The 26,265-nt window shown below is 40.6% G+C and overlaps 2 protein-coding genes across 6 annotated transcripts; one reads left to right on the top strand and one right to left on the bottom strand.

Annotated features, from left to right (window-relative positions):
- Positions 1–19,960, bottom strand: clockb (clock circadian regulator b). Of its 5 annotated transcripts, none has more exons than XM_084004905.1 (24): positions 19,827–19,960; positions 17,969–18,054; positions 17,193–17,354; positions 16,715–16,803; positions 15,629–15,688; positions 15,045–15,193; positions 14,352–14,443; positions 13,678–13,767; positions 13,403–13,523; positions 12,987–13,100; positions 12,589–12,707; positions 12,391–12,473; positions 11,995–12,101; positions 11,745–11,892; positions 11,500–11,575; positions 10,026–10,170; positions 9,743–9,840; positions 9,269–9,556; positions 7,289–7,447; positions 6,292–6,495; positions 5,362–5,603; positions 4,617–4,746; positions 3,788–3,913; positions 1–3,436 (listed from the first exon to the last, which is right to left on the bottom strand). In XM_084004905.1, exons 4-24 carry the CDS (start codon positions 16,729–16,731, stop codon positions 3,149–3,151), a joined length of 2,856 nt encoding a protein of 951 aa, XP_083861031.1. In that variant the 5' UTR covers positions 16,732–16,803; positions 17,193–17,354; positions 17,969–18,054; positions 19,827–19,960; the 3' UTR covers positions 1–3,148. The 5 variants fall into 5 exon arrangements, with proteins under 5 accessions (XP_083861031.1, XP_083861034.1, XP_083861035.1 ...); XM_084004908.1 differs by having other exon boundaries at positions 3,788–3,910; XM_084004909.1 differs by having other exon boundaries at positions 5,362–5,555.
- On the top strand, positions 19,461–26,243 carry exoc1l (exocyst complex component 1 like). The gene is made up of 4 exons (XM_084004910.1): positions 19,461–19,531; positions 24,190–24,312; positions 24,549–24,727; positions 25,621–26,243. Exons 2-4 carry the CDS (start codon positions 24,192–24,194, stop codon positions 25,888–25,890), a joined length of 570 nt encoding a protein of 189 aa, XP_083861036.1. The 5' UTR covers positions 19,461–19,531; positions 24,190–24,191; the 3' UTR covers positions 25,891–26,243.
- Positions 26,244–26,265: the final 22 nt, after the last annotated feature.

Below are 26,265 nucleotides of genomic sequence, written 5' to 3'. Positions count from 1 at the left end.
TCACGTATAATATTTTGCAACTGTTTTTATTTTAAAATTGACCATGAGGGGAACGGGGGTTATAATAATAGCAAACATTTTGCTTCAAAATATTGATTATTATTACATTTGACTTTGGGGTAGATAAAAGGAGCACAGTTCAAGAGCAGAAGAAGGGATATACATACATACAGTACAGGTAAGCATAGCACCATTTTACACTGAATACTGGTGTTCTTCGCTTTGTGTGTGTGTGTGTTTACAGGAGTTTTATACTAGAACGAGGACTCTTTAGAACCAGATTGTGTAGTGGAAAGGTGATCCGTGTATCTGTGTGGAGCGGGGGGAGGGGGGGGGCCTCGCCGTCTTACAGTGTCCCATTTCAAATATCCTACACCTTAACTTTCAGCACCTTTTGAACCCTTTTTCTGAGAACGAGAAGATCACCGTTGCAAGAAACAGAAACAGAAAGTCTGTAATGGTGAAACATTCAGGAGGTTCTGTTACAAAGCAAAGCCTGTAAGTAATTGCATTTGCATTTCTGATTCGACACGTGGATCCTTGTAGTGAGAAACATGATTTTTCTTTCACACCCCTCCTTTTCCTTCATCACAAAGCCTGTCAAAGGTTCTCCATAATCAAGCCGTTAGAACATCCATTAGTCTCTTTAAAATACCTTTACATTCTTTGGGCTGGGTATCAGTGACACAAACCATAAACATTTCATAATTACCCCTTAGAGTAATGCCTTAAACACAAACTATACTATAGAGGATCTACATTTATTACGTGAATGGGTGGAAGACCTGGTTCAAACAGTAAAGCCCTCTCTGTAGATCCTGTCTTAGATTCCATATTTGTGGACAAAGTCAAGAAGAGCATCGTCCCCACTTAGTCACACAAATTGCCAATTTAAATGAAGAAAAAAAAAAGGCGTATCTCAGAGGATTACCATTGGAGACCGGTCTGATGTGTAGTTGTTGTGATAAGTGTTTGTTGAGCAGTCTGCCACTGTTAAACAATAACACTGCCCACTCTTCTTTATAGCCCGACGGGTGACCAATGCTCTGTATTGCCTAACATCCATTCGTTTCCAGTCACACATCTGTTTCCATATGAAAATATAACGGGTTACAGTGACAGTTAACATGCATACAAACGCTCTCCCTCTCACACAAACATGTATTCAAGTTGAGCTGTCCCACACACAGGCTTGCAGAATACTGAGCCCCACCGCAGAGGAAGTTTCTTGAATATTACAATTATTTCTTTATACTGCAACGCAAGAACTGATTGGCTATCGCCAGGGGCAACCAATATTGCCCCCCGTCCCCACGAAGACGTAGGGGACGCTTTATTCACGCAAACGCACGCACGCACCACGCAAACACACACGCAAACACACACGCAAACACACAGTCTTAACTACACTCTTGAGACAAAACAACACATTCTAAACACTCCTTTGCCAAACATTACACTTCCTCCAATCCAAGGCTATTCTCTTTGATATGGCTTACAACTGTAGAAGAGGGGCTGAGCCCATTTCCATCACTGGATTTGAAATGGCCCAGCCTTGGTTTTATCCAGAGACGAGTGAACAGAACTGCATGAGGGTATCTGAGGTCGAGGAAGAGATAGAAGGACGAAACACTGATGATACAGAAGACCATGAGACAGAGAGTAGAAACGCAGGTTCGCTGGTACAATGAAGGAAATCCATTCTGATCTGGGTGAATAGCTGGAAATTATTTTTCTACTTGATTATATCTTCCCCCCTTTACATAATAAGAGCTTATTTTTATTGTCTTTGGAGACTTCTCCGTCATGCTATTTGATAAGAAGCTAACAAGGAAGGGAGGACTAACAAGAGATCTGGTCCCAATTTGATTCGGTCACCACCCCCGTCTTCCTCTGGTCTTTGCAGCATCACTGTCTAATCCTTCCTGGTCTGGTTCCAGACTGAGGCAGAAGCAAAATAACTTTCCACATTCCTGAGAATACAAGTACCATCCAGCAACTTCAAACCCTTACTAAGTCAAATATTGTAAGACACAAGGGGCAACAAGCACGCGCACACACAAACAGACAGACAGACACTCTCATGCACACAAAGATTGTATTCCCAAAAACACATTAGCTCACAGAATCACACCACAGATTACAAACAACTAGGTCTGGACAGTGATTAACTGTACACAACCACATCAAGTGCTAAAGTTTCAGGAGGTTGAGGATATACTGTTTGTTACTTATAGGGCTCTCTCACTGTTAAAAAATAATCCCTACTATATACACACGCATTAACTTTAATAGGGGAAATATCTTGTTGGAAAATATATATACGCCTTTGAATAGTCTGCTCGAAATAAAAAACAAAAACATAATTGACTATGTTATTGGCACTTGGAATCACTAAACCCGTTATACGTACAGTGATCTTTTCTGCAAAGAATTCAGTTAAACTTCGATCTAGTTTCTTGCCAAACATAATTTGTTATAAAGTTAAAAAAGAGCCATTTTCGTCTCAGAGACCGTGTTTAAAAACACAACTTCCACAAGAAAAACCCAAGCCCAACCAAACTGACAGAACTTTAAAGCCTTATTCTGGACTATTGTTGTTGTTGTTTTTTAGAGAAGGGGGAGAGAAGACTGAGAGAGCACATCATTGCTCTCTTTGACCAGAAAACACTTGAACAAAGTAAAAATTCTTTTTTTTTCAAAAGCGACTAATAAAAGCTTACAGTTATTCTTTCCATGCAATCATATAAAATACTACATTTCTGTTTCCTGTTAGGCTATATTGGATATTTACAAGGTTTTTTGTATCATACAGTAAATCTGTACAAGGTCAGTCCACTTTGACACACCTTCAAAAAAAAAAAAAGAAAGTCTGTTGATACTGGGTTTCCACAGACCGGAGCGTCTCTGCCTCTGATGAAGGAAAGGGGGATTTTAATCCATCCTATTGCCATGGTGATAACCGAGTTCCTTTGGGACTCACAGGCTTTCCTCTTTCCTATGATTCAATTCTTTCAGATGGAGGAAGAAAGGGTGACGCATTTTGGGGAAAAGGAAGTTTGTGGCACCCACATGACCAAAACAAATGTATGCAGCAATCCCATAAAATTCCCTGTGTCTTCTAACTTAACTCGTTTTCTTCCAGACCTTACTGTGGTTGGCTGCTGACACTGTCAGTCCTGTGTGATGATGGGGCTTTCTGCTGTTTCTGGGGCTGTGGTTTCAGTTGCTGCTGGTGCCGCTGGTGGTGAGATTGGTGCTGCTGCTGCTGCTGTTGTTGTTGCTGCTGCTGCTGTTGCCGTTGCTGCTGTTGTTGTTGTTGTTGTTGTTGTTGTTGTTGTTGTGTTGCCTGTGTGAAGGTGCCCTGTTGTTGGAGTGGGAAAGCCGCCTGCAGAATCAGCTGGGTAGACTGGTTACTATGGAGAAGACGAGTGCCCTGAAAGAAAAACGGTGGAGGAGCATTCAAACTGAAGCAGTTCTTTAATGTAAATAAAAAGCCTTGTTCTGCTCTGACACAGTCTGCAAGTAAAATGAATGAACTCTCTAAACAGTAGCTATGTGATGTCACTCATGACTCCCAGCAGGATCAAGACAACAATTTTTACCAATTAAAAAAAACATATGAATAATGTTTTTGTTATATTATATTATTATTATAACTATCATTATTATTATTATTATTATTATTATTATAATAATAATAATAATAATAATAATAATAAAATGAATGTACTTTATTAGATCATTACATATTGAATAAATTATATTTGCTGCCCTCTAGTGATACCTGTAGGAATTGCTGCTGTTGCTGCTGCCCCTGCTGGCCACCCTGAGCCACTACAGTCGTCTGGTTTTGGTCGGGCTGACCTTGTTGCGCTGGTTGCAGAGTCAGGGTCTGGGTTTGCCCTCCCTGCTGAATTGACACATGAGGTAACAGAACAAGAGAGAGGTGCATTCATATCAGTGAATCATCAAATGAAGGTGATTTTTGGAACATGGCAGGCCATTTACTGCTTATGATCACTCTCAATGTATTCTCTGAGGATCCAACGTTTCAAGATGTTTTTGGACTTGAGAGACGAATGAAAAGGGATGTAGTCTACTCTATGATCTAACAACACTGCGTCTGTTTTAGCAGTCTTTGGCCCTGTTAGTCTTTTTGAGTCATCTTTCTGCATCACATGACATGACAAATGTTCAACAACTTAAAACCACAATTTTGTTTTAAGAGTTCATAAAACATCCAACATAAAACACGAATCCCCAAGATTTGTTTTATCTCTCTGTTATCTGCTTTCACTTAAAAAAAATATTTTTGTTTCACTACTCGTTTGTAGACTGAATTTTCATAACCCTCTTGCCAAATATCAGCACCAATCATGACATCATTTATAAAGGGGAGATTTGCTGAGCAAACACTGCATTTTACCTCACCAATGGCTAGGTTCTTATTGAATTTAATTAAATACTTAGTGATTATAACCACATTGACAACACAGAGCAGTTGGGTGTTTATGTGCTTCACACACGTTTGCTTGGATGGACTCTATTAAGGAAGATTTTCTAGTCTTAGATACAGTTTCATTAGGTGCTCTATGACTCGGCTTTGTCCGTACCTGTTGCCCACCAAAGGGGTTGTATGCAGTCACCACCTGTCCCATGAACATGGAGGTGGGCACCATGACGGCCCCACATGCCATTGGAGCCGTCACAAGCTTGGTCACTAGCTGCTGCCCCGCTGGGAACCTAGCAAGAGTGAAATGGAGAAAAGGGAAAAGGAAGAGAAAGAACAAATTAATTACAGTAACCATGAATTCTACTAATCAAATCTTGAATAAAATGCCCTTTTAGATCACACCCCTGGTCGTATTGTGAACTTGTATAACAATTTAGGCTGAAGAATATATATATATTCATATTTTTATATCAAAATCCAATTCCTTCCTGGAAAATGAAAAATAATGCATGCCTACAAAAGCTGTTACCAACCAATTTCAACCAATAATATCATGCCATCCATCCATCCATCTGCAACTTCCAACAATCCAATCAAATTCCTCCCAACGTTATGTCCTGCCTGCCTATGCTGTTTCACTCCTACACATCAGGAAGCAAGGTACTCTTACGTAAATTAACCTTGGTAACGAGGGTTGCACGATGAAATATATGTAGCAGCCTTTTCATACTACACACGAATAACCATAATACCAGTATTTAAACTAGAATTTTATAAAATGACATAAAAGAAAACAATGCATACAGTTTTGTCTATACAGTAAAAATCAGTAAACATATACCACGAGAGACTTGTTTAGTGAGAATGGGCGTAGTTTGAGTATGAGGTTTGGTTCGTCTACGTACCGGATCTGTCGGTCCTGTGTGAAGGTGGCCACCGCGGTGCCTTGCTGTGTGTTGGTCTGCGGCAGGCTGGTGCTGATCTGCAGCACGTTAGGCTGCCCTGGCTGGGAAATCATCATGGTGTTGTAGAGTGGAGCAGACACAGAGCCCTGGGTCTGGGGCTGAGCCTGGGCAGGTTGCTGGGGCTGACGTTGGGGCTGGACAGTGGTAATGTGGGGAAGGAGGGAAGGACATGATATGAATTCCTTTAAAAACAGAGTAAATGGATTAAGGGACTTTTTCTGTTTAAATTACTCTTAGGTATATGTCTAATTTGAACACACCTAAAAGATCATGAAGCTGTAAATATATAGAAAATAAATTGAAGTTGGAACTCATCCAGAGTCTACATAAAAGGTTAGGGCTGGGAGGTTGTATTGAAGCCACTGAAGGACTTGGAAAAAGGCCCATGTAGACACTAGCGGATTACAACAAGCTTGCTTTTGATACCGTGTATACAAACATGAAATGAAATGTGCAGGTCTGGGTGTTTTTAAATGGACATGACAAGATAACTTAAATCAACATTACTCAACAGCAGAGGGTGGAGGGTGTCTCTAACCGCGATGCATATAATAGGTTGTGTGTTTTATAGCTTTCCGCTGTCAGTTTGTCAAGTCTCTCACATGTTTAAACACTTGCAGCATGTCCTGTGGCTCTTCCTGTTTTCTGAATGAGATGTAAACATGACAGGTTCACAGAGCAGTACTTGTGTTTGTATAGTTGTTTGAAGTTCTCCATATGATGGGACTAAAAGTGTCAAAAGTTCACACACGTTACTCTTCTCACAGGACCTCAGATACCAAGTACATGATTGTTGGACCTTCCTCTTGACGGCGTCAGTTTATCTGATATGTGTGTGTGTGTGTGTGTGTGTGTGTGTGTGTGTCCCACCTGTGTGAGGGCGTTAGTGTGCTGCTGCTGTAGGTTTTGCTGTGGGGGCGGGGCCTGCTGCTGGATGGTGAGCTGCTGAGTTCCTGAATGGACAGGATTAATTGTTGTTTGTTGGACCTGACTGGTCAAAGTAGTTGCTTGTTGGACCGAGCCCACCTGGGGGAGCTGCACGTTCATCGCTCCGCCTCCCTGATGCAGCAACATCTATCAGGATGGAAACACCACGTCAGACCACAGAGGTCAGCAGGGATTTTCCCTGCTATGAGAATTACTTCCACCTCATAATGAGCCCGAAAAAACCCTGGTCTGTGGGTCTAGAATTACAACGCATGCACTTATTTTTGTACATTTATATACAATGATTTAATGAAGTAGATTATCTTTATAGGGTACACTGTGCTAATGAAAGTGCAATTTCCTCCAAACAGAACAAAAATAATACATAATGCATGATTCTGGTTGCGATCTAGGTCAGGCACAGCCAGGTGGAACACACAGGAAAAGACAAAGCACAATACAGCTACTTATCTTTTTTAAAAAAAGAACAAAGGTTGCGTGCTAGTCTTTTTCAAATGAGATAAGATTTTGAAATAAGATTTCCAAATTAAAAAAAACATCATGGGGAGAAACCTGAATGCAACTGAAATTGGTTTTCAAAAAGGTAATTATTCAGTGGGTAAAATAAACACTTTCAGTAGCTCTTGTTTGAATGTAATATGTTTTCTTCTAAATACAACTGATGTCCCATTTGAGATATACAATGAGCAAAAGCTGTTTTGCATAAAAAAGGCTTTTTCCGCATTGAGTGGCCGTCAAAAGACCGCTGTAAGGGAAAAGGGGTGAGCTGGATTGAAAACACAGGACAAAACAAGAGCATCAAAGTGAAACGTCACAATAATCATTCTATGTTGATTAGCCAACATTGTGACTGAAATTCAATTAATTGCACATCCCTCTTTCACATTTTAAAACTCATGAGTGCGAGTCTACATCTTACCTGTATGCCCTGCCCCTGGACTCTCTGCAGCTGGTCTTGGATGTGTCTCAGCTCGTCCTGCTGCCGCTGGATGTTGGCTTGGATCAGTCTGGTCCTCTGTTCCAGCTGATCCTTTAGATGCTGCATTGCATTCACCTGAGCTGAGAACTCCATCACCGGCTGTGGATGGAGAGAAAAAGAACAGGTCACTCACTGCAGCAGTACTGCCTCAGTGTACATGCACTTAGTGGCACATGATGTTCTCATGTTCATTACAAAACACTTGCACCTGAACACCCACAGAGGGGCTGCAGCTAATGGTTATATTATTACAGGTGTAAATATCTATACATATGAGTATCACGTTATTATGTTTCGTGATATTGCATCGACTCTCAAACAATGTATCGATAATGAAGTAATAGTTCACATTAGGGATGCCAACAGTTAACACTTTTGATTCGCATATCAGTCTATAAGTAAATTTACAGGCTTTATGTTAATCAATTGAACCATATGTGTGTGTTGAGCTACTTCACAGCACTCGTTGTGCATCCGGTGCCGTGAAGTATTTGTGTGTGCTGAGTGTCTCGCTCTCAGATCGAATTGAGTAGCAGGCTTGAAAGCAGACAAATGAGTATTGAAAATGTCTCAATTAGAAATCGATGCCTCATCTAATCAACTCTTCTGATACGCCTTTATGGAGACCAACAATCAAACTATTTCACGAACATCTGCCAATAGCGATCAGTGCAGTATTAGTAAGCTGCACCCATGACCTGATCAAAATGTGACAATGAACTTCAGCAAAGAGCAGACAATAAAATACAAGACATTTACCAGACAAAACATTAAACCTGGATGGAGCTTTGAAGCGCGTCAGTAAATCTTAATGGAGCACCGGGCTAAAAGGAACGTGCCTCTTTTATGTCTATTTTTTTTTGCTTAAATATTATCCAGTGAGTTACCGGTTACTGTTATACGATGGCGTATTAGGGCCACTGGCGAAAATAAAAACAAAACAAAAAACGGAGCCGAGAGACGTGGGCAATATTTTGAGATTAAAAGTCGCAAATTTGCTAGTTTAAAGTGGCCCATTTGTGACTTTAAAACTAGTAAAATGCTGACAACCGGCATTTATGCTAGCTAACTTCCCATGAATGTTGCTTTTATCTTTCTAATTAATTCATCCCAACGTGTGACAACGCTTTGCTAAGGTCCTTAGGGTGATGGCTGTTGATGGTTGTTGGTTAATTTTATATGGGCCAAATTGTCATTTTATGGGTGTTTGTTGATTGGGTGGTTTGGCTAAGCTAGTGGTAGGTTACGATGCTAACAACCGGCATTTATGCTTGCCAACGTCCCAGGAATGTCACTTTTATTTAATACATCAGTGTGTATTTCTAATTAATACATCACAATATGCCAAACAATGCCAAATTGTCATCTTATGTGTGTTTATTGATCCGGTGTATTGGCTAAGCTAGCGGTAGCTTTCACTTGTTGTCATAGCAACGGCAAACATCCGGGTAAAGCTACGTGTTTACTTCCTGTTAAGACTAGCAAATGGGCCACTTTAAACTAGCAAATTTGCGACTTTTAATCTCAGAATATTGCCCACCTCTCTCGGCTCCATTTTTTTTTTTTTTTTTTTCGTCAGTGGCCCTAATACGCTGTCGTACTGTTCTGATTGCATGAAAAACTACACTTTTTACTCAGATTTTATGCACATGGCAGTGTGTTCTTTATACTGTGATGTGTAATGACAAAAAATGATGAGTTTGTCCAAAACATGTACCAGTTGAATACCAAAAAAACCCAACAAAGCAATTATTAACCTCTATAAAACAGAGACCAATTCATTTTTTCAGTTAAATAAAAACACTGAATCTATCAAACGATTCATCTATTGTCGAATGACTGAGGAATTTATCAACAAATCGTTCCAGCTCTACTCCACATTATGATGTGAGGAAATGAGTGTTTTGCCTCCATTCTCACCTGTACGTTTGTCTGTAGCTGTTGTGGTTGTTGTTGTGGTTGTGGTTGTGGTTGTGGTTGTTGTGGTTGTTGTTGTTGCTGCTGCTGCTGTGGTTGCTGCTGTTGCTGCTGCTGCTGCTGCTGCTGTTGTTGCTGCTGCTGCTGCTGCTGCTGCTGCTGCTGCTGTTGTTGTTGTTGCTGCTGCTGCTGCTGTTGTTGTTGCTGCTGCTGCTGCTGCTGCTGCTGGTGGTGGTGGTGAGTGATCATACCTGGAGTTACACTGTGTCCAGTGGTCTGAGAGCTCATAGACTGCAAATGTACAGATAATCAAATTAAGACAAGTGAAGTGTAAGCATATTGTTATATTGCATTTCCTTAACCAAACTGCACAATAAAATGGCATTGAGTGAACAAAATGAGATCTCTATTTGCATTCCTCATGGTCAAAAATATCAGTATCTATGCAAACAAGAAGTCTTAGTTTGCAAGCCTCACCTGGCTGCTTATGGATGAGCGACGCTGTGACGTCATCTCCATGGTGGAGGCCACTGACTGCCGAGGAGGTGTGGCCGTATCCATGTGTAGCTTGGAGGCTGTTGCAGAAACATTGATGTAATTGATGAGTCATACCCATGTCGTATCATCTTACTGCAGGGCTTCCCATCCCATTAAACTCCAGAACTGATGTGTCACTGACTCCTCCTTTAGAGCATTACATCAGGTAATAACTGAGTAAGATTATGTATGTACATGCAGCTGTATGAGTGTGTTTCCTTACAAGTACAGGTGTTATCAGAGACATGCGATGAGGACTTGTGAGAACTCCGCGAGGAGGTTGAGGGTGTTCGGCTGCGGTCAAATCGCTCCAGAGCCTCCTTTAGGCTGGACGTATTCAGCTGCGACTCAGAGCCAGAGTCCTGACTCTGAAAACAGATAAGCAGAAGAAAACATTTTTGAATATGCATTTTCCTAAAGAACAATGTACAGGCCGATACAAAAAAACGAATCTCTTTCATCGTTACTTAAGTCAGATAAGTAGGTGATAGTGACTGTATCTGCAGAGACCCTGCCCTGCATTTTCTGTTTTCTTCTTATTTTTCTGTGCTTGTGACATTTCTGGGCATCAGCAGAGAGCAGTTGGGCCCCACATGGGGTGTAACTCCCAGTAAATACCAGCGTGCAGGATGTGCAGAGGTGTGGGTGTGTTTATTTGTGCTTGCTTTGTTCTCCCTAACGCCACTCCCTCTCTTCATTCACTCTGTCGTATCTCTTTTCTGTGTGTGCCTGTCTCTCTCTCTCTCTCTCTCTCTCTCTCTCAATTCAAAGGCTTCATTCTTGTTTTAAGTGTCTCAGACGAAAAAATCTGTCCAAAAGTATGACGACAACTTCACACTTAGCGGGTGCATTGCTGAGGACCCAAAGCACGCAGTGTTGAGTGTGAACTCTTCAGATCTACAAGACATATTCATTAGTAGTGTACACACTGTGTAGTGTGTTGGGAGAGGAACCCTATAGTAACACTGCTTGATTGCATGCTGGGTACAACTCGCCCTCCATCGCTTGCTACAGTACATTCAGTTAATTCAGATACAGACAGACCTTATCAAAGATCTATGAGACGTATAAATTTGTCACTTTTGGGACAGATATTCATCCAGTCGACTTCACACTTGGTGGCTTAATTTCTCATGAAAGTTACAAGCAGCAATACAGGAGGCCAAGTAATCAACCCGTTCCAAAAGGTCCGTCTTGAACAGGCCCAGCACAAGTAAATCACAATTAACAGCTATTAGATGGACATGCCAAAGGGGTAATTTATTAATCAATATAAAAGAGTTCATGTGAGATGTATAACTATTGAACTAGTGTTTTATCTGTTTAAATTTGATTTATTGTAGCAACTCACTAACAGAATTTGTCGATAACAGATTCGGGGGGTAACAAGTAAAAATAGACATTTTACACAAGAAATAAGCCTTCTTTCAAAATACCTAATAATAAGATGACTCTTAATAAGGCTGAAAAAAATATTTTGTATTTTTATTTCATGAGAGAATTTCAAAAGGTTCAAATACACAACTGATTAATTTTGTTACCAACGCTTAAACAACTCTTCAAATTCAATTCATGATTTTTTCTTATTCAAAATTTCCTATGCACACTTGCTATATTGTGACACCTCTAGATATTGGCCTCATGGATTGATGAAAGAAAATGAATATGGAATATTTCCACCTTATTTCTCTGCTCACCTTATTGGCAGTAACTTCTGGGTTTGCCTCCTCGATGCCCAGCTCTCTGCGCTGTTCTGCCCTCACCTCTGCATAACTGTGTTTTACAGAGAAACAAAGGGACATGCATGAGAGAATGTGAGAGGTCCTCACATTTATTATCACAGAATCTTAACAATGGTTTGGAAATATCTAATGAGTAGAACAAAAACAAATCTCCATTTTTACTATACCATCAGTAAAAAGGTACATGGAAGCTGCAGTACCTGACTACTGTGTGTGTACAGACAATAAACTCAGGTCGAGAGTTCCACTGGTGATAGGTGATGTAGTAGTGCGTCTGAAGCCAGATCCATTGTTGACCTTTAGTCAGGAAACGATAGTAACAAGACTTCCCTTTACCGTACTGCATCACTACACAGGAGAGGGATAGAGGCAGATAAGAGCCGAGCTGTTAGGTACAACAACAAGCAGAGAAAGGCTTTGACAGAAGAAAGAGTAAATGTGAGCCCTCACAGTGTTCGTGACACTTGGCTAGTGTCTCCAGGTCGTCCACATGGTAATAATCGTACCCTGATGTTCCCAGAACCTCGAAAGGCAGGTAGCCTATGATTGGTGGAGCTCTGGAAAGGAAAAAAACCCTTCCTTATTAATTATGTGAAGAACAGAAGATAGAGGACAAAGTGCGGCTCAAAAGTACACAGCTTGGTTGTCTTTGCACTTCCATGCAGCTGGCCAATCACGGCGTGAAGCGGGTGCGGATGTCGGATTGTCAGTTTTGTAAAAATGCAGAAGTTTTGGACACAGATCACCCTAATCCGATGTGGGAAAAGTGCGACCACCTGACTAGCACTTCTGACGGAGTATACTGGCAGTTAAAGCACGATTAAATGTGTGAGTTTGTTTGTGTACCTATGGTCTAAGAAGAGGAACTTCCATTCCAGACTGTGCCGAGAGGTGAATTCTTCATTGGGTTCCTCCACCGTACACATCTCCTATGAATATAAAAACAATCACAACAGAGGAGATCAGTGAGAAAAAGTGATTAAATAATGACTCTGTGTGATTTCATTTGTATGTGTAAATGTGTGTTTGTGTGTCCAAGGCTACCTTGATGAACTGAGGTTTGGCCAGCCGAACAGTGGCTACAAAGCACACCTGGTCATCGAACGCAGGTTGTAGTGAGCGCTGCAACATCCCTGCTAGACCATTCCTCCCTGCGTTGGGAACTGCACAACCCAGAGCAAAGTTTACCATTTAACAAGGTTGTTAACTCCTTCAGTCAGGTAATATGCAGTGTTCCTTGACCGTGTAAAGGGGAGACATCCCAGGCAAAATCATTTGTTTGTTTCATGCACTGGTCAATTTTTGACTATTTTGCTTCCATAACATCTTCTTTCAAACCAGTGGAAAAGAAACTTCAGTAACACTAACTAACATCCATTTGCCGATTCACCCAGGGTGTCTCCTCTTGACTTCCACTTAAAACTGCTATTTGAGTGACATACCATTGTTGAGTGACTTGAAGTTGCCAATGAACTTTACATATTCATAGACAGGTGGTTCTTTTGGGTCAATGGTCCCTCGCAGCATATGGCAACAGAACTCCATGTGGTTCTTAGCTGGAGTAAAAAGAAAAATATAATAACACAAAGCAAGGTCAAAAGATAAACTATTGTCAAAAATACAAACGTATTGTTCGTATGTTTAAAATGCTTCATGGTGCTGGAAGCAAAACAGTGATGATGATGATGCCCAAGCATCCTTGAAATAATAGGTCTAATAAGTCGTATTCTCAGATTTTTTGTGTTACTGCACTTAAAATTAACTGTGGCTCAGAAATCAAGCTACAGAGTTATGAAGACTTTATCAAATATATTTTGTTTATTTTTTGTCAGAAATATATTCACTATATGTTACTGACTCTTCAGGTAATCGGAGTTAAGGTTGTCGTGGTCGGTGGGGTGCGTGGACAGAGCCTTGTACACATCAGAGTGTTCCCCAATTGGCAAGAAGTTTAGCATGTTCTGGTCCACCAAGTCCGTCTGAGGAACAAACACACATGCATGCATGAGTAACATTAGGAGAAGGGCAAAGCCTTTTTTCGGCACACACACAGATCATACTAACGTGTTTAATCTGAACCACACACAAATAAGAAAATACACATTAATACAAGAAAGAACCAGAGTTACTCACCGGTAGGTGTTCTAGTAGTGAGGTGACACTCTCAGAGACGTAGAGGATGTTCCCATCAGTCATTATTGCTATAAAGAACCCATCCAGAGCCTGATAACGTAAGACAAGATCAAGAGAATGACTATAATGGTCTCTCCAAACATTTTGGCCATCGCCATCTTGTTTTTTTGCAACCAGAAGTGACTCGAGATGAAGGAGCTTATTACAACCGGATGCTGAATAAGACATTTTGAGGCTACCAAAAATGTTACAGTTCAAGAACTGAAAACCCATTGTGGAAGGGTTAAAGTTGTAAGATGAACAACGCTGTGGTAGCAACGTGACAATCCCAGGTATCAACGTCCTAAAGCACACCTTGCTTTATAGTCTATTTAGCTCTAATTTGGACCATAAATTACTACATGGACATCCTGCTGTAATGAAGAAGACTTGAAACAAGCAATTGAGACCATAAACTCATGTTTACATTGTTTACTGAGGTAACATTGTCTGCCTTATTTTTGCAACCAGAGGAGATCTAATGGCTATTAGAGAGAATACAAGTTTAAAGCACTTCTGCATTGGCTTGACTTTTAAGAACTGCTGTCTGTGAAAAACCTACCACGAGACTAAAATAACAGTGGTAATAACACCCAAAATACAGGATTACAGTACAACAATGTGTGATGCCTGACCTCCAGCATGAGCTGAGTGAACTCCTCGTTGCTAAGAAATGGAGGTTTCCAGTCCTGCCTGATCTCACTGGACTCTGACTGGGCTGCGATCTCTGGTGGACGGAATGGAAAACAAATGTAGGTTTGAAGAAGAAAAATCAAGTCTTTTTGAGAAAAAGGTCAAGTAAGCAATAAACAATAAGGCGACGGGACAACAATTAATAAAAGCACACAATAATGCAGAACAGCATGCTACAAACATCTATTGAGGGCTCAGAGTGAAAACAAGGCACTTATATAGAACAAGTGATAACACAGTGCACCAGTGATGTGGCAGCTGTGTTAATTATAATCCACAGCAATGATATGAGCTGGGACTAAAAAGAAAAGTAACACGTGTGCAGGAATGAAATATTTCAGCAAAGGCACAGTATTCTAGTGACGATCATCTAAGACGATGAGGGGAAACAGAGGAGAGGATGGAGGTTTTAACCACAGAAAAGGAAGTCATTACAAAATGACAGACCAAAATCACATGAGGCCACTATACATAGTAGAATGGTTAAAGCAAATTCATTTAAACTGTACAGGTACAGTACCCATGTCTCATAAAAAGTGTAATAAGCTTTTGTAATGACAGGAAACAAGAAGACAGTGTACACAAGAAAAACTGAATATAGAACAAGACGTGTGCACTCTGTGAAGTGCCCTGACCTTTGTGTTTACACAGGAAGTCAATGCTTTTCTGCAGGATGGTGGACTTGTCCATCTTCCTGGTGTTGCCAGGCAACATGGTGCCGAGTTCCTTGATGAGGACATTGAACTGGTCTCTCCGTTTCTTCTCAGATTTGTTGCGGGACACACTAAAATCAAAAGTCCTATATTAGATTCTAGATGTCATGCAATCATAGTTTCCTTTGGACAAACATTTAAAAGATTTGGGGTTCAGTTTGTTTTTTTGTCCGGATTGAACATTTTGACGTTCATTAAAAAAAACATGATGATCCTGAAAATAAGTAGGTGAAAACTTTTTGACACGTGACCCTACGATATTATAAGTTAAGACAATATCATACAATGCCATACAGTCGGTTTAGACATGGTATATTCTCTACAGGAGCTAGAAACGTACCCATCTTTAAATGTGTTTCAAATGTTAGTTAATTTAACAAGTGTAGGTCTGCTCATGAAACAATCCTTGAAATTCCATGTTTTATAAAAAGGAGTGATGTATTAATATTTCATACAAAATTACAAGAAGCATCACTCAAGCATGTTCATCCTTCCACCTTGCTCACCGTTTTGCTTTGTCCTTTTCATCTTCTTCCATCAACCCATCAAAGATGCTACAATCATCCCTGGAGGAGGAGAGAAAACATATTTACAGTTTTTCCCATCTCACTTTGTGTTTTCCTGTGTATGCAGATTTGGTGGCAGCTTGAAAGCAGATATGTATTGTTAATAATAGCGAATGACGGATGTCGGTAAATGAGAGGATTCCTACACGTCAGGAGCAGGTTTATTTTTGGGTCACACAAAAAAAAAGAGTGAGTGAGAGAGAGAGAGAGAGAGAGAGAGAGAGAGAGAGAGAGAGAGAGAGAGAGAGAGAGAGAGAGAGAGAGAGAGGAATGTGTTGTGCTTGCCAAGAAGATTACAAGTGCATTTGTGAAACAGGGCGTGTTCTTGGCTACATTTGAATCAATATGGCTCAATATAAATACTTACATTTGTACTGATGAGTAATATCTGGAGCTGCTGTTTAATATCGTCATATATTTTCCAAGTTGTTTTATTGTGGCACTCAATTTTATAATAACATTTTATAATATCATAACAGTTGTGACCCTGGTGTAATTTCCCCCCTGTGACACTGTGAGTGACTCACCACAGCAAAATGTGGTCCTGGAGACACCTACTATCTCTGGAACCAATGTTAGGCTATTTGAGGTATCATGTGCATTTGATCTGTTTATGGAAGACTCTTACTATTCTAGGACACTAAAGTATCAATCATTGATATCCACCATTGAGAATCTGGGCTACAAATGCCAGCTTATCGTGCTCGTGTTTGGTAGTGTAGGGCATGTGCATAGGCTGGCGATCCGTAGACTACGCATTGGGGGGCTTTCTAGAACAACAGCCAAACAGCTAGTAAAGTACTGCTCAATTTCTTCTATTGTAGGAAGCATGCTTATCTGGAAACGGAGATGTTTCTTGTACCCCTGAAACAGTATAACAATGTGCTGATCTGCTTTATCCTGTTGGATCATTCAAAATATTTGATTCTTACTGAAACCTGACTTGTAATGTGGAATCAAATAAAGTATATAAAGTGTGTGTGTGTGTGTGTGTGTGTGTGTGTGTGTGTGTGTGTGTGTGTGTACCCTATGCTTGATGTCATGGTGGCTGCTGATCAGGGCTGTGGCTGCAGTGATTTGCTCTTTAGGCGTGAGGTAGGCATTTGGAAGACCACCTGGAGAGACAGAGAAACAAGCAGTGTATTAGCTTAAGTGCCCGTTATTATTTACATAATGCAATTCAGTGGACCTAAAATATGATTGAATATGGCACACAGCATACTGGAGTTACTTGAACAGGCCAAAATTAAGGAAATATGTCAACTTAATAAAAGTCCTTGCTGATTCATGCAATAAAAGATTAACAACATGTATGGATTTGTAAAGAGGCAGGCAGGCTTATTGTTTTGAGTCTGTTTTTTCACGAATCCCAATTTTTAGCTTTTCCACGGGGTTCAAATAGCCGACTTGAAAGACCTTGTTTCTAACGTGTTGCAAACTTAATTTTGTGTGTGTGTGTGTGTGTGTGTGTGTGTGTGTGTGTGTGTGTGTGGTCACTTCTCACCCCAATGCAACTTATGCACGTGGTCAGTTTATGTCTTTTCTCAGGGGTCGTAGAAAGGGTTTGGTGTCAACGTTGACTCTATCATCAAAACTGCCACTGAGGTCATTGGGGTCACGAGAGGGCAACAGACCACAAGAAAGACATGACGATCAACCAAACCTGCTGGAGAAATCAAAGCAGAAAACTAGGGGTCAATAGGTCAATTTGAGTGCCTAATTTTCCATCTCTACTGCCATACTGCAAAAAAAGTCCTACACAGAAAGAAAACATCTCGTTTCTGCCTACATAAATGCAAGAACATTTTTTTTATAAGAAATCTATCACTCCTATTTTAGCAGTTTCATATGCAGTCAGGTGCTGTGTGTTAAATCAAAAATAGCTCACTTTTGATTGACTTTAAATTTTAACGTGTGCTTTAGAATGACATGTAAGCAACGAGCAGATCGCCTTTACTGATTTATCAACTTTCAGCATTAATTAAATTGAACCCTACAAACATGGACAGTTGCTTCCAATTAAAACGGTCCGACTTTCTCAACAATTAACTCATAAACCAACTAATGAAACCAATTTTATGAAGTACGACCATGGAGAGGTCTTGAAATTCCTGTTATTGCGACACAAAGACTTTAAACTGCAAATAATGTACATCAGTGCAGTGAGGAAACCCCAGTATAAACCAATTATTATGCTTACATTATTAGGACTTCAGAAATTCTTTTGGAGCGCAGTGACCCAGTTATGAAAAAGTGGTAATTAAGTATTTCTTAACTTACTTTCTGGAATGTCTCTTTGCAGGCAAATCTAGTTGTTTTGGATCCTATCCTTCCAGGCACTAACAAATGAGGGAACCACACCTCACCTGCAACAGAAATAGCCCATACTCATTCACAAACATACCAGGGCTGCTGTCTGTGTTCACTATTTGCAAATTCTCAAGACCAGCAAGGAAAGAAAATGTATGTTTCTGCAAGTTAAAAACAGAAAATCAGGGCTGCAACTGATAACTATTTTATTACGAGTTAATCTGACAATTATTGTTTCGGGTAACTACTCAATCGTTAATCGTCTATAAAATGTCACAAAATTAACAAAAACTGCCCGTCACAATTTTCTGAATCTCAAGATGAGGTCAAGACAGGGTGAGACTGACAGTCCAAAACGCAAGATATTCAGTGAACAGTCATATAAAAACAAAGAAAAGCATAACATCCTCACAATTAAGAAGCTGGATGCGATTAACACTTCAAAGAAATGACCAAAGCAATTAATCAACTCTCAAAATAGTTGATCATTTTCTGTCAGCCGATCATCTATTCTCAATTAATCTTTTTCTTTAACATCTGACCAAGTCTACAACTAAAACTGTAACATCACACCAGATAAACGATCTGCAGCAAATCCTCACAATAGGCTATAACTCAGGCGTGATGATGGCACTGTTTTGCCTGTCAATTAATCCTGTAATTGTTTTTGTGATGTCTGGGTGAAAATCTTGCAAACTTGTCAAGCAGTACCAATCAGACAGCATGTGTGTCCCAATGCTCTAATTAGAGGAGTTGGATGTGTGTACAATAACTACAGATGACACTATCAACCTGATTATTTATCATAGTAATTTTAGTGGGATTTAATCATTTTTTGTTAAATCCTCTTAATAAACCCATGTGTGTCTTCAATGGGAAACCCTGGTCCGACCTACGCTCATGTAGTCCTGACGGCCAATAAGTGAAGCCTCATTAGACTGAGCTTCTCCATTGGACGGCTCCGTCCACTGTAAACCACCGTCAATGAATAAACACCGACTTAACAATATGGCACAGGCACACGTAATGCAGTCGACCAAAAAGAGCCATTAGCCGTCAGATACACAGTAATAATCTAATAATATACCTTTTTGGTGCCACAGGTGTTCGTTATACAACCGAGAGAGCAACCCATATAGCTAGCTAGCAGGCTAACTAAGCTTGCTACCGACTACTGCCCTTTTAACCCAGAGATTTAACACTCTTACTGCCCGTTTCCTCCATCTACACTCGCACACATTGAATGACACGGTTACGGCAGGTAACGCGGTTCACCTTTGTGAAACAACCAGGAGGAATGTCAACCTCTGCCATCGCAAAAGCTGGCCGCGAGCCTCAAGCTGTCACGCAACAACTGACATTGAAGAGGAAAATAATCTCCGAAATGTTACCGTTGGTGCTCAAACGTCACGGGGAGACGGAGCCTAAATGTCCGCGCGAGGGGAGATCCTCGCGACCGCCGACAAAAAGACAAACGTCGGCCGCGGAGAAATGTCTAAAACCAGCAATGGTGGAAACATTTTCGCGGCAGATGTATGTACACATACACGCGCGTACACGGCCCCCGGGCGCACGCTTACACACACACACTGACACGGAATCGCGCGCACGCTCGCCCACGCGTACACATAGACACCAGGCAGCTCTGAATGTGGGTCACTGGGCCTTGCTCTCCCTCAAGCGTGCGGAAACAGTCCCGAAGCCTCCTCTGCAGTCCGACCGCTTCCGCACGCTAAAACCCCCCCTCTGTTTACCGACCACAACGGCCATGCTATTTCACAATCGGTGACTACCGCTGGCTTAGTCTATGCAATCCACAAATCCTTACCTTCTCGAATAATCGACGGCAGCCTCCGTGTTTTGCTTACTTGAACGTTGCATCGAGTCGGTGGGGGCCAGTAAGGAGTCCGGGTTGGGGAGAAAAACAGGAGGCCTATTTCATATTACGAAGTACAGTCATGCGCAATGGAGACAGTAGGGCGCACTATTTTGCAAGTACAGTAGCAGCGAAACGGAGGGGATCGCTTCGTCGGGGAAATGACTCGCGTTTTTTGTAGCTTTTCCAGGCAGACACCGTCAACGTTTTTAATATGATAGTGTCGACGTGCAGATTAATTAATTTAAAGCGAGAACGGCGGATATGAGAGTAGATATCCTGCTTAGTTCCTTCGTCTAATAGTCATACTTGAAATGCGTTGAGTGTCAGTCCAGTTAAATTCATTCACTATTCTATTATTGCGTTATTAATACCTCCATGTTATTTTCAGGTTTGGACTGTGAATGTGACATTGGACGGTCGCCAGGAGGGTGCAGTGCTGGGTAGGGGTGGCCCTCCCTGATGGTAAGGGGTTTCCCCTTTCATCGGCGTCCAATCAGAAGCCCCACACACCGTGACGTTGTACCTATACTGTGTCGAGGTTCCCCTAAATTCATATGATGCTGCATTTGGATTCTTATGAGGCATAAATCGCATGAGAGGTTCATTTCACAAACCACCCATGTTTTTGATTTTTAAACTCACATACTTTTATTGACATAACATTAATTACACACACAAGTAAGTGCATTACGACTATGGTAAATAAGATATTCATAAACAAAGTTACATTTGATCAAATAAATGACAGAGGAGTCTGTTCATGTTGTTCCATTGACGGCTGTGTATACTGTATTGTTCCTTGTCTTTACAGACAAGGGAATCGTATGTTATCAACCCATATGTAAAGAGAAAATAAGCAAGTCACTGCCTCACTGGTGCTTCATTAAAATCCTCCAGGATTGCACCACTGTTAATAAATAAAACATAAAAACTTCACAGTTCAACCTTTATTTATAAGCAATTCATACCTATATTAAAATCATTCAGGATGTAAAGGATACTGGTGATAGTTAACTACTAATGTGCTCTGTCTTCTCAAATCCTGATTTAAATAATAAAGCCAAAACAATAGCTTAGCTGTCTCCAAAAATACATGTTAAATAGACCTGAGATTGCCATGCTTCCTGTGTGCGTCCTGCCACATTACAGGTTTTCGATGTGTCATACTCCTATATCAGTGCAGCACTTGAAATGTTCCACGGTCATTAACAAAAGCTCTAACAAAAGAAGACAACAGTCGGAAAAGTACTCATCAAGGTGTGTGCGTGTGTGTTTGTGTAAATCAAGTTCTGCAGCCACTGTGTTTCAGTGTGTTTCCATGGATGTCAACACACATGCAGTGTGTTTGGGAATATAATGGGAATAGTGATCTCATATGTAACATGATGCACAGTGCTGACGCTAGAAATAAGTTGTCATTAAGCATTTGAGCTTGAAGTTGGAGAGAGGTGGGAGATGCATTCGGAGTCCTTTTAGTTTATTAATAGTGCAATGTTGTTGTTTTTGCAGCCGGCTTGGCTCCATGATGAGGCTAAATGATTGTGGCATATATGATGATTTTATATATACAGTATGTATATACCGGTATATATATATATATATATATATATATATGACACATTTTGTTTCATGTCCTGAAAAAGGGCTGCGTGAATTTGATCATGGGATTTGCTTGTATTCATCATGAGACATTGCTCAACTGCTGTTTTAACATGGAGATCCCGGGGCAAAGGTCACCTCCCTGATAAACTCTTGAGCTGACTGCATGCAACATGACTGTCTTCACCTCTGTCCTCTTTTTTTTTTTTTTTTGACAATTCATTTAAAAACAAGGCATAGTACATTCAACATTAAAATAACATCAAGGAGAACACACACAAAAGTCACAGCAACGTGTTATACTGTTGGAGTTGGATGAGGAGTGAGAATCATAGTATCATAATATGATACTTTCAAAAGCAGCTTTCCAATAACTAAAGTGGTATCGCAATGCAAGCAAGCAATTTGGTGTTATGTGATACATTATTTATATACGATGTGTTACACCATCAGTGTTACTTCTGGGCAAAGACCAAAACCTTAAAACGCTTAAAGTACAAATGCAGAACAGTCATGAAGTTAAAGGAAAACCGTAAAAATGCCTGCAGCAATTATATGAAGAAATGTACTTTTTTTCTTTTAGATCTGTACAAATAACACAAAACTCAAAATACAACTGTAAAATCTAGAATCTGTGTGTTTGATTCCTGTTCCTGTTTTCACACTGTTTAATATTCCAGCCCGAGGCTTGAGCATGACCGAGTGTTTTCCTCAGCTCTATCTTGCTTCCTCGATGTCTAACACTGCCATCCTCATTAATTCTTTCCTCCTGCTTGCACCTCCTCACAGTTCCTTTTTCTCTGCCCCCCTCCCGGTCTCCTTCCTCTCCGTGAACTCAACTTCCCCCCTTGCTTTTCTTCTTTTCTCTGTCATCATTTTCAGTTCTCTTCGGCGTTGTTCGGATTAGTCGTAATCTGCTTCTCAAGGATTCTCCCCGTTTCCCATCTATTATTTCCTCACCTTTCCCTCGCTCAGCACCCCTTCCTGCATAATCTGTCTTATTCCCATTCCTTAATTTGTCGTTTTTTGACTGTTTTTGTTGCATTGTCTTATTCCTCTGCATCCTTCATGTCTTCCCACCCTTCTTCTTCTTCACTGTCTTTTCAGCAGCTCCTTCCTTTCTGTCTTCCACACTTCCAGCCACATCTCTGTCCTTCCAATGTTGCACAGATCTCCTCTTCATCACTGCTGCCAGCTCCTCTGACTTTCCTCCTAAACCATATACAACTCCTGTTAATGCTCTTTAAACATGCATCCCTCTCTTTCCAACTCCTCCCATAAGGCCATATCTAACAGTATTATGATTGCTGTTGTTCCTAGCTGTGTGCTGTGGAAGGGGAATGCTTCACAGGTGTATTTTCCTACAAATAAAGACACATTGATGGCAGGTAAGTGTGCTTTCCACCATATGTTACAAAAACGACTCTCTCGTGCCAATCGTGAGTTCTCTCCAATTATTATACAATTAAGAGGCCCTTTCAATTCACGTGAACAGACACACTGGGTTTGAAGCTTATGATAAGTAAGTACAATAAACCTCATGTGTTATTCATGAGATTCAACACTTGTATCTTTCCTTCCCTTCCTACTTCCTGCCCCTGTGCTCATCTTTCCATCTCAGAGGCAGAAAGCCTTTCAGGGGCACATCCACAGAAACCATCAACAACAACAGCAATGAAGCACTTAGCTGTGGAAAGACGCATCTTTGTTTTTCACAAAATGTGACAAATTCAATGGAGCCACAAATCAAATCAGCGCTGTGGTCCGGTTCATTCTGGGGTGGTTTTGTTTATGGAAAAGTCCTCCCACACTACTTTGACTCACCTCTCACCAACTGAAAGTTTTTTTGTTTTTTTTTAAAGTGTAATATTATGTTCTGTTTATCACTACGTCAGGTAAATTGTCTCATGGAGCCACGCTCCCTAAAGAAGTGTAGCATCCTTTATGTGCTTGTAATCCCTCCGTGTAAGTGCTTCGCCCCACTCGTACCTGTCCTCAGAGATTGAATTACCACAGGGTAATGGAAACCATGCAGAGTGCTGTGGGACATCCTTTTCCCACACAACAACCGTTTAATCACAGACCAGCTTTGGGCACTTTGCCACATATATAAATATATATATATATATATATATATATGAACATCGCTTTATGTGAGTGAGTGGAGACAGGAAGAGACCACGGAAAGAGATAAAGACACTACGAGTTGTGAGGAAACATGCAACCACTTACAACCAAAAGTCCTATGTGTCTGCGCTCCGAGACACACTTCACTGAAGTAAATACAAATCCAAGAGTGAAATCCATATTTGCAGGAAACCTGAGTCAACGCCGGGATCAGCATCATAATGGATCTTAATTGAAGCAATAAAAGGGCAAAATGATGAAGAGATTGGCCTTTAATTGCTCCCTTTCTACTGAATCCCTCCTCGGCACGTTGGTATGAGGGCAGTACTTTAATGAAAGATTAATATAGATAATCAAAATTGAGTGGTGTGTGTGTGTGTGTGTGTGTGTGTGTAAGAGCTCGTTTCATACAAGACCACATACTTTTCACGCAGGCTGACCAGAGGAATCACCACCACCTCCTTCCCGACCACTGATCAGGTTCCAGCATCGTGATCTCTCTCTCTCTCTCTCTCTCTCTCTCTCTCTCTCTGATTTTGTCGTTTTCCCCATCTTTGGATCTCGATTCTTCTCTGCCTCTGTCCAGTGATGTCGTCTCTTCTGAGGGAGGAGATGCAGAGAGTTTTATTCCGACCTGAAAAACAGACACTGATGGAGTTTATTGAGATTGAAGAAGCGACGCATGGAAGACATTTCATCTGTGTCTCAGGTAACGAGGCTTCAAGATGATCATGCAGTTTAAGGGGATCAAAGATGCTCATGGGAATTTTCCTGATGCAGTACAGAACTTTGGCTGTCTAGAATCTGTCAGGAAATGTGCCAGATATCCTTGTAGCATTATATATGAAAAATCTGTGAGGCCTCAACGTGGTCAAGGTTTTACTTTTACTGCTCGTGTCTGTTTATTCGGGGAAAACGCAGTTTGTTACTTCCCTTTTTTTGCAGTATCAAAACCCAAAGCGGTGCAGTTGTGTATCGTGCGATGTGAGGTATCTGAGCCATCCCTAAAGTCCGGATCCAAGGGGACCAACACCAAACGCTCCAGCCTACAGGACTGCTACAGGAGGACAGAGGTCTGGTCCCTGCAAGACCTGACTCTTGTTGACGGACGGGACGCTGATGTGGTAATGAGCCACATTTTATTTCAGTTTCCATTGCTATTGTATAGTTTCTATAGAAAGGATGAATGGCACAAATAACAGAATTATCCATCCATCCATTGTCTACCGCTTATCCTGTATTCAGGGTCGCGGGGAAATAACAGGATTATGAAACTGTTATTTTAACAAAAATTATACTCACACTTTTATTATGGAAGCTTTGAAGAAAGTAATTTCACATTGCAATTTGTGTGATTATTTTTCAGTGCTGCATGCTGTCTCTCTTCAGGACCCTAAATTAAAAATAAAATAGGCAAAACACATAATGAAAAAAGAGGTACAACAGAATTGAATCTATGGCTACTCATACCAGAGGTGGAAAGTAACAAATTACACATTAATATTTTTTATGTAGTTATGAAAATCTGTCATTTTACTTTTACTTGTGTAGTAAGTCAAATTAAACTTATGTGTTGTGCAAAATTACCTTTCCTTATCTTTATTATTAACATTATCTTGTTTTATAGAAATCTGGGTTTGAAAAACAAAAATCTTAATTCATGGTCCATATCTGCAGCTTTCAACCATGTCAATGTTGAAATACCGATAATAGTTTTTTATGTTGGGATCAATCATCGAGGTGCTTCAGAAAGCCATTGGTGTGAAAGAAATCCGTGTATTCATGTTTTTATCAGTAATATTGTTTCATATTTATGCCTTCATTTCCCGGCAGCCCATTTGTTTTCATATCTGACATCTCTTCAATCGTTTCTTATCAGATGTAGGATATATTTTCATTGACTGACCATTATGTTATATAACAAAACGTGTCAGTTCAAATTTAGAAACAAGGTTTTACAACAGGTTAATATTATCAGATTTTTGATCAGCAATGCTGTCTCATTGTGTGGCTCCAGGACGACCCCTGTTTCCTGCTGCACTTCGATAAGGTGCGCACAGTGACGGCCATCAGCTGCTCAGCCAAATACTCATTTGTGCGTGCCCTGGTGTCTCTCAGCGACAAGCATGGTCAGATGTCACTGAACCTGCGGAACTTTGACTGGGCCTACATCAAGCCCACCTCCTTTTACTCGAATCGAGGAGACTGTGTGGTTCTTACACAGATATGCTTCTATGCATTCAACTTGGTATGTCTTTCCATGTGTCCCGTGCCTATCGATGTATAATGGGATGACACAATGGTTTTGTGTGTGTGTGTGTGTGTGTGTGTGAATTTGAGGTGTATGTTAGAAATCTGTAGGTTTATTGTATAAAACTTGTGTTGAGTTGGGGGAGGGAAGTGAGTCTGGACTTGTGGCTTCTGCTACACTAATAGGGATTATCCACCATGACCTATCTTTTGCATTAATATTGCTCTTTATCCACCATGACATGTTTTGCACTAATAATCTGCTTAATGTATATTTAAGGGCAAATGTTGAATGCAGCTTGTTATCTGTGTACTTTTGTCATCTTTTGATGACTTATCCCTGAAGGTATTATTTTCTGTGTGCTATTGAAGAAATGTGAATTTCAAATGGAGAACAAATAAAAAAACAACT

This window comes from Eutrigla gurnardus (assembly GCF_963514095.1).
Source record: "Eutrigla gurnardus genome assembly, chromosome: 3".
Classification (NCBI taxonomy): domain Eukaryota; kingdom Metazoa; phylum Chordata; class Actinopteri; order Perciformes; family Triglidae; genus Eutrigla; species Eutrigla gurnardus.
Note: the sequence above shows the minus strand (reverse complement) of the source record. Positions and strands in the feature narration are given on the sequence as shown.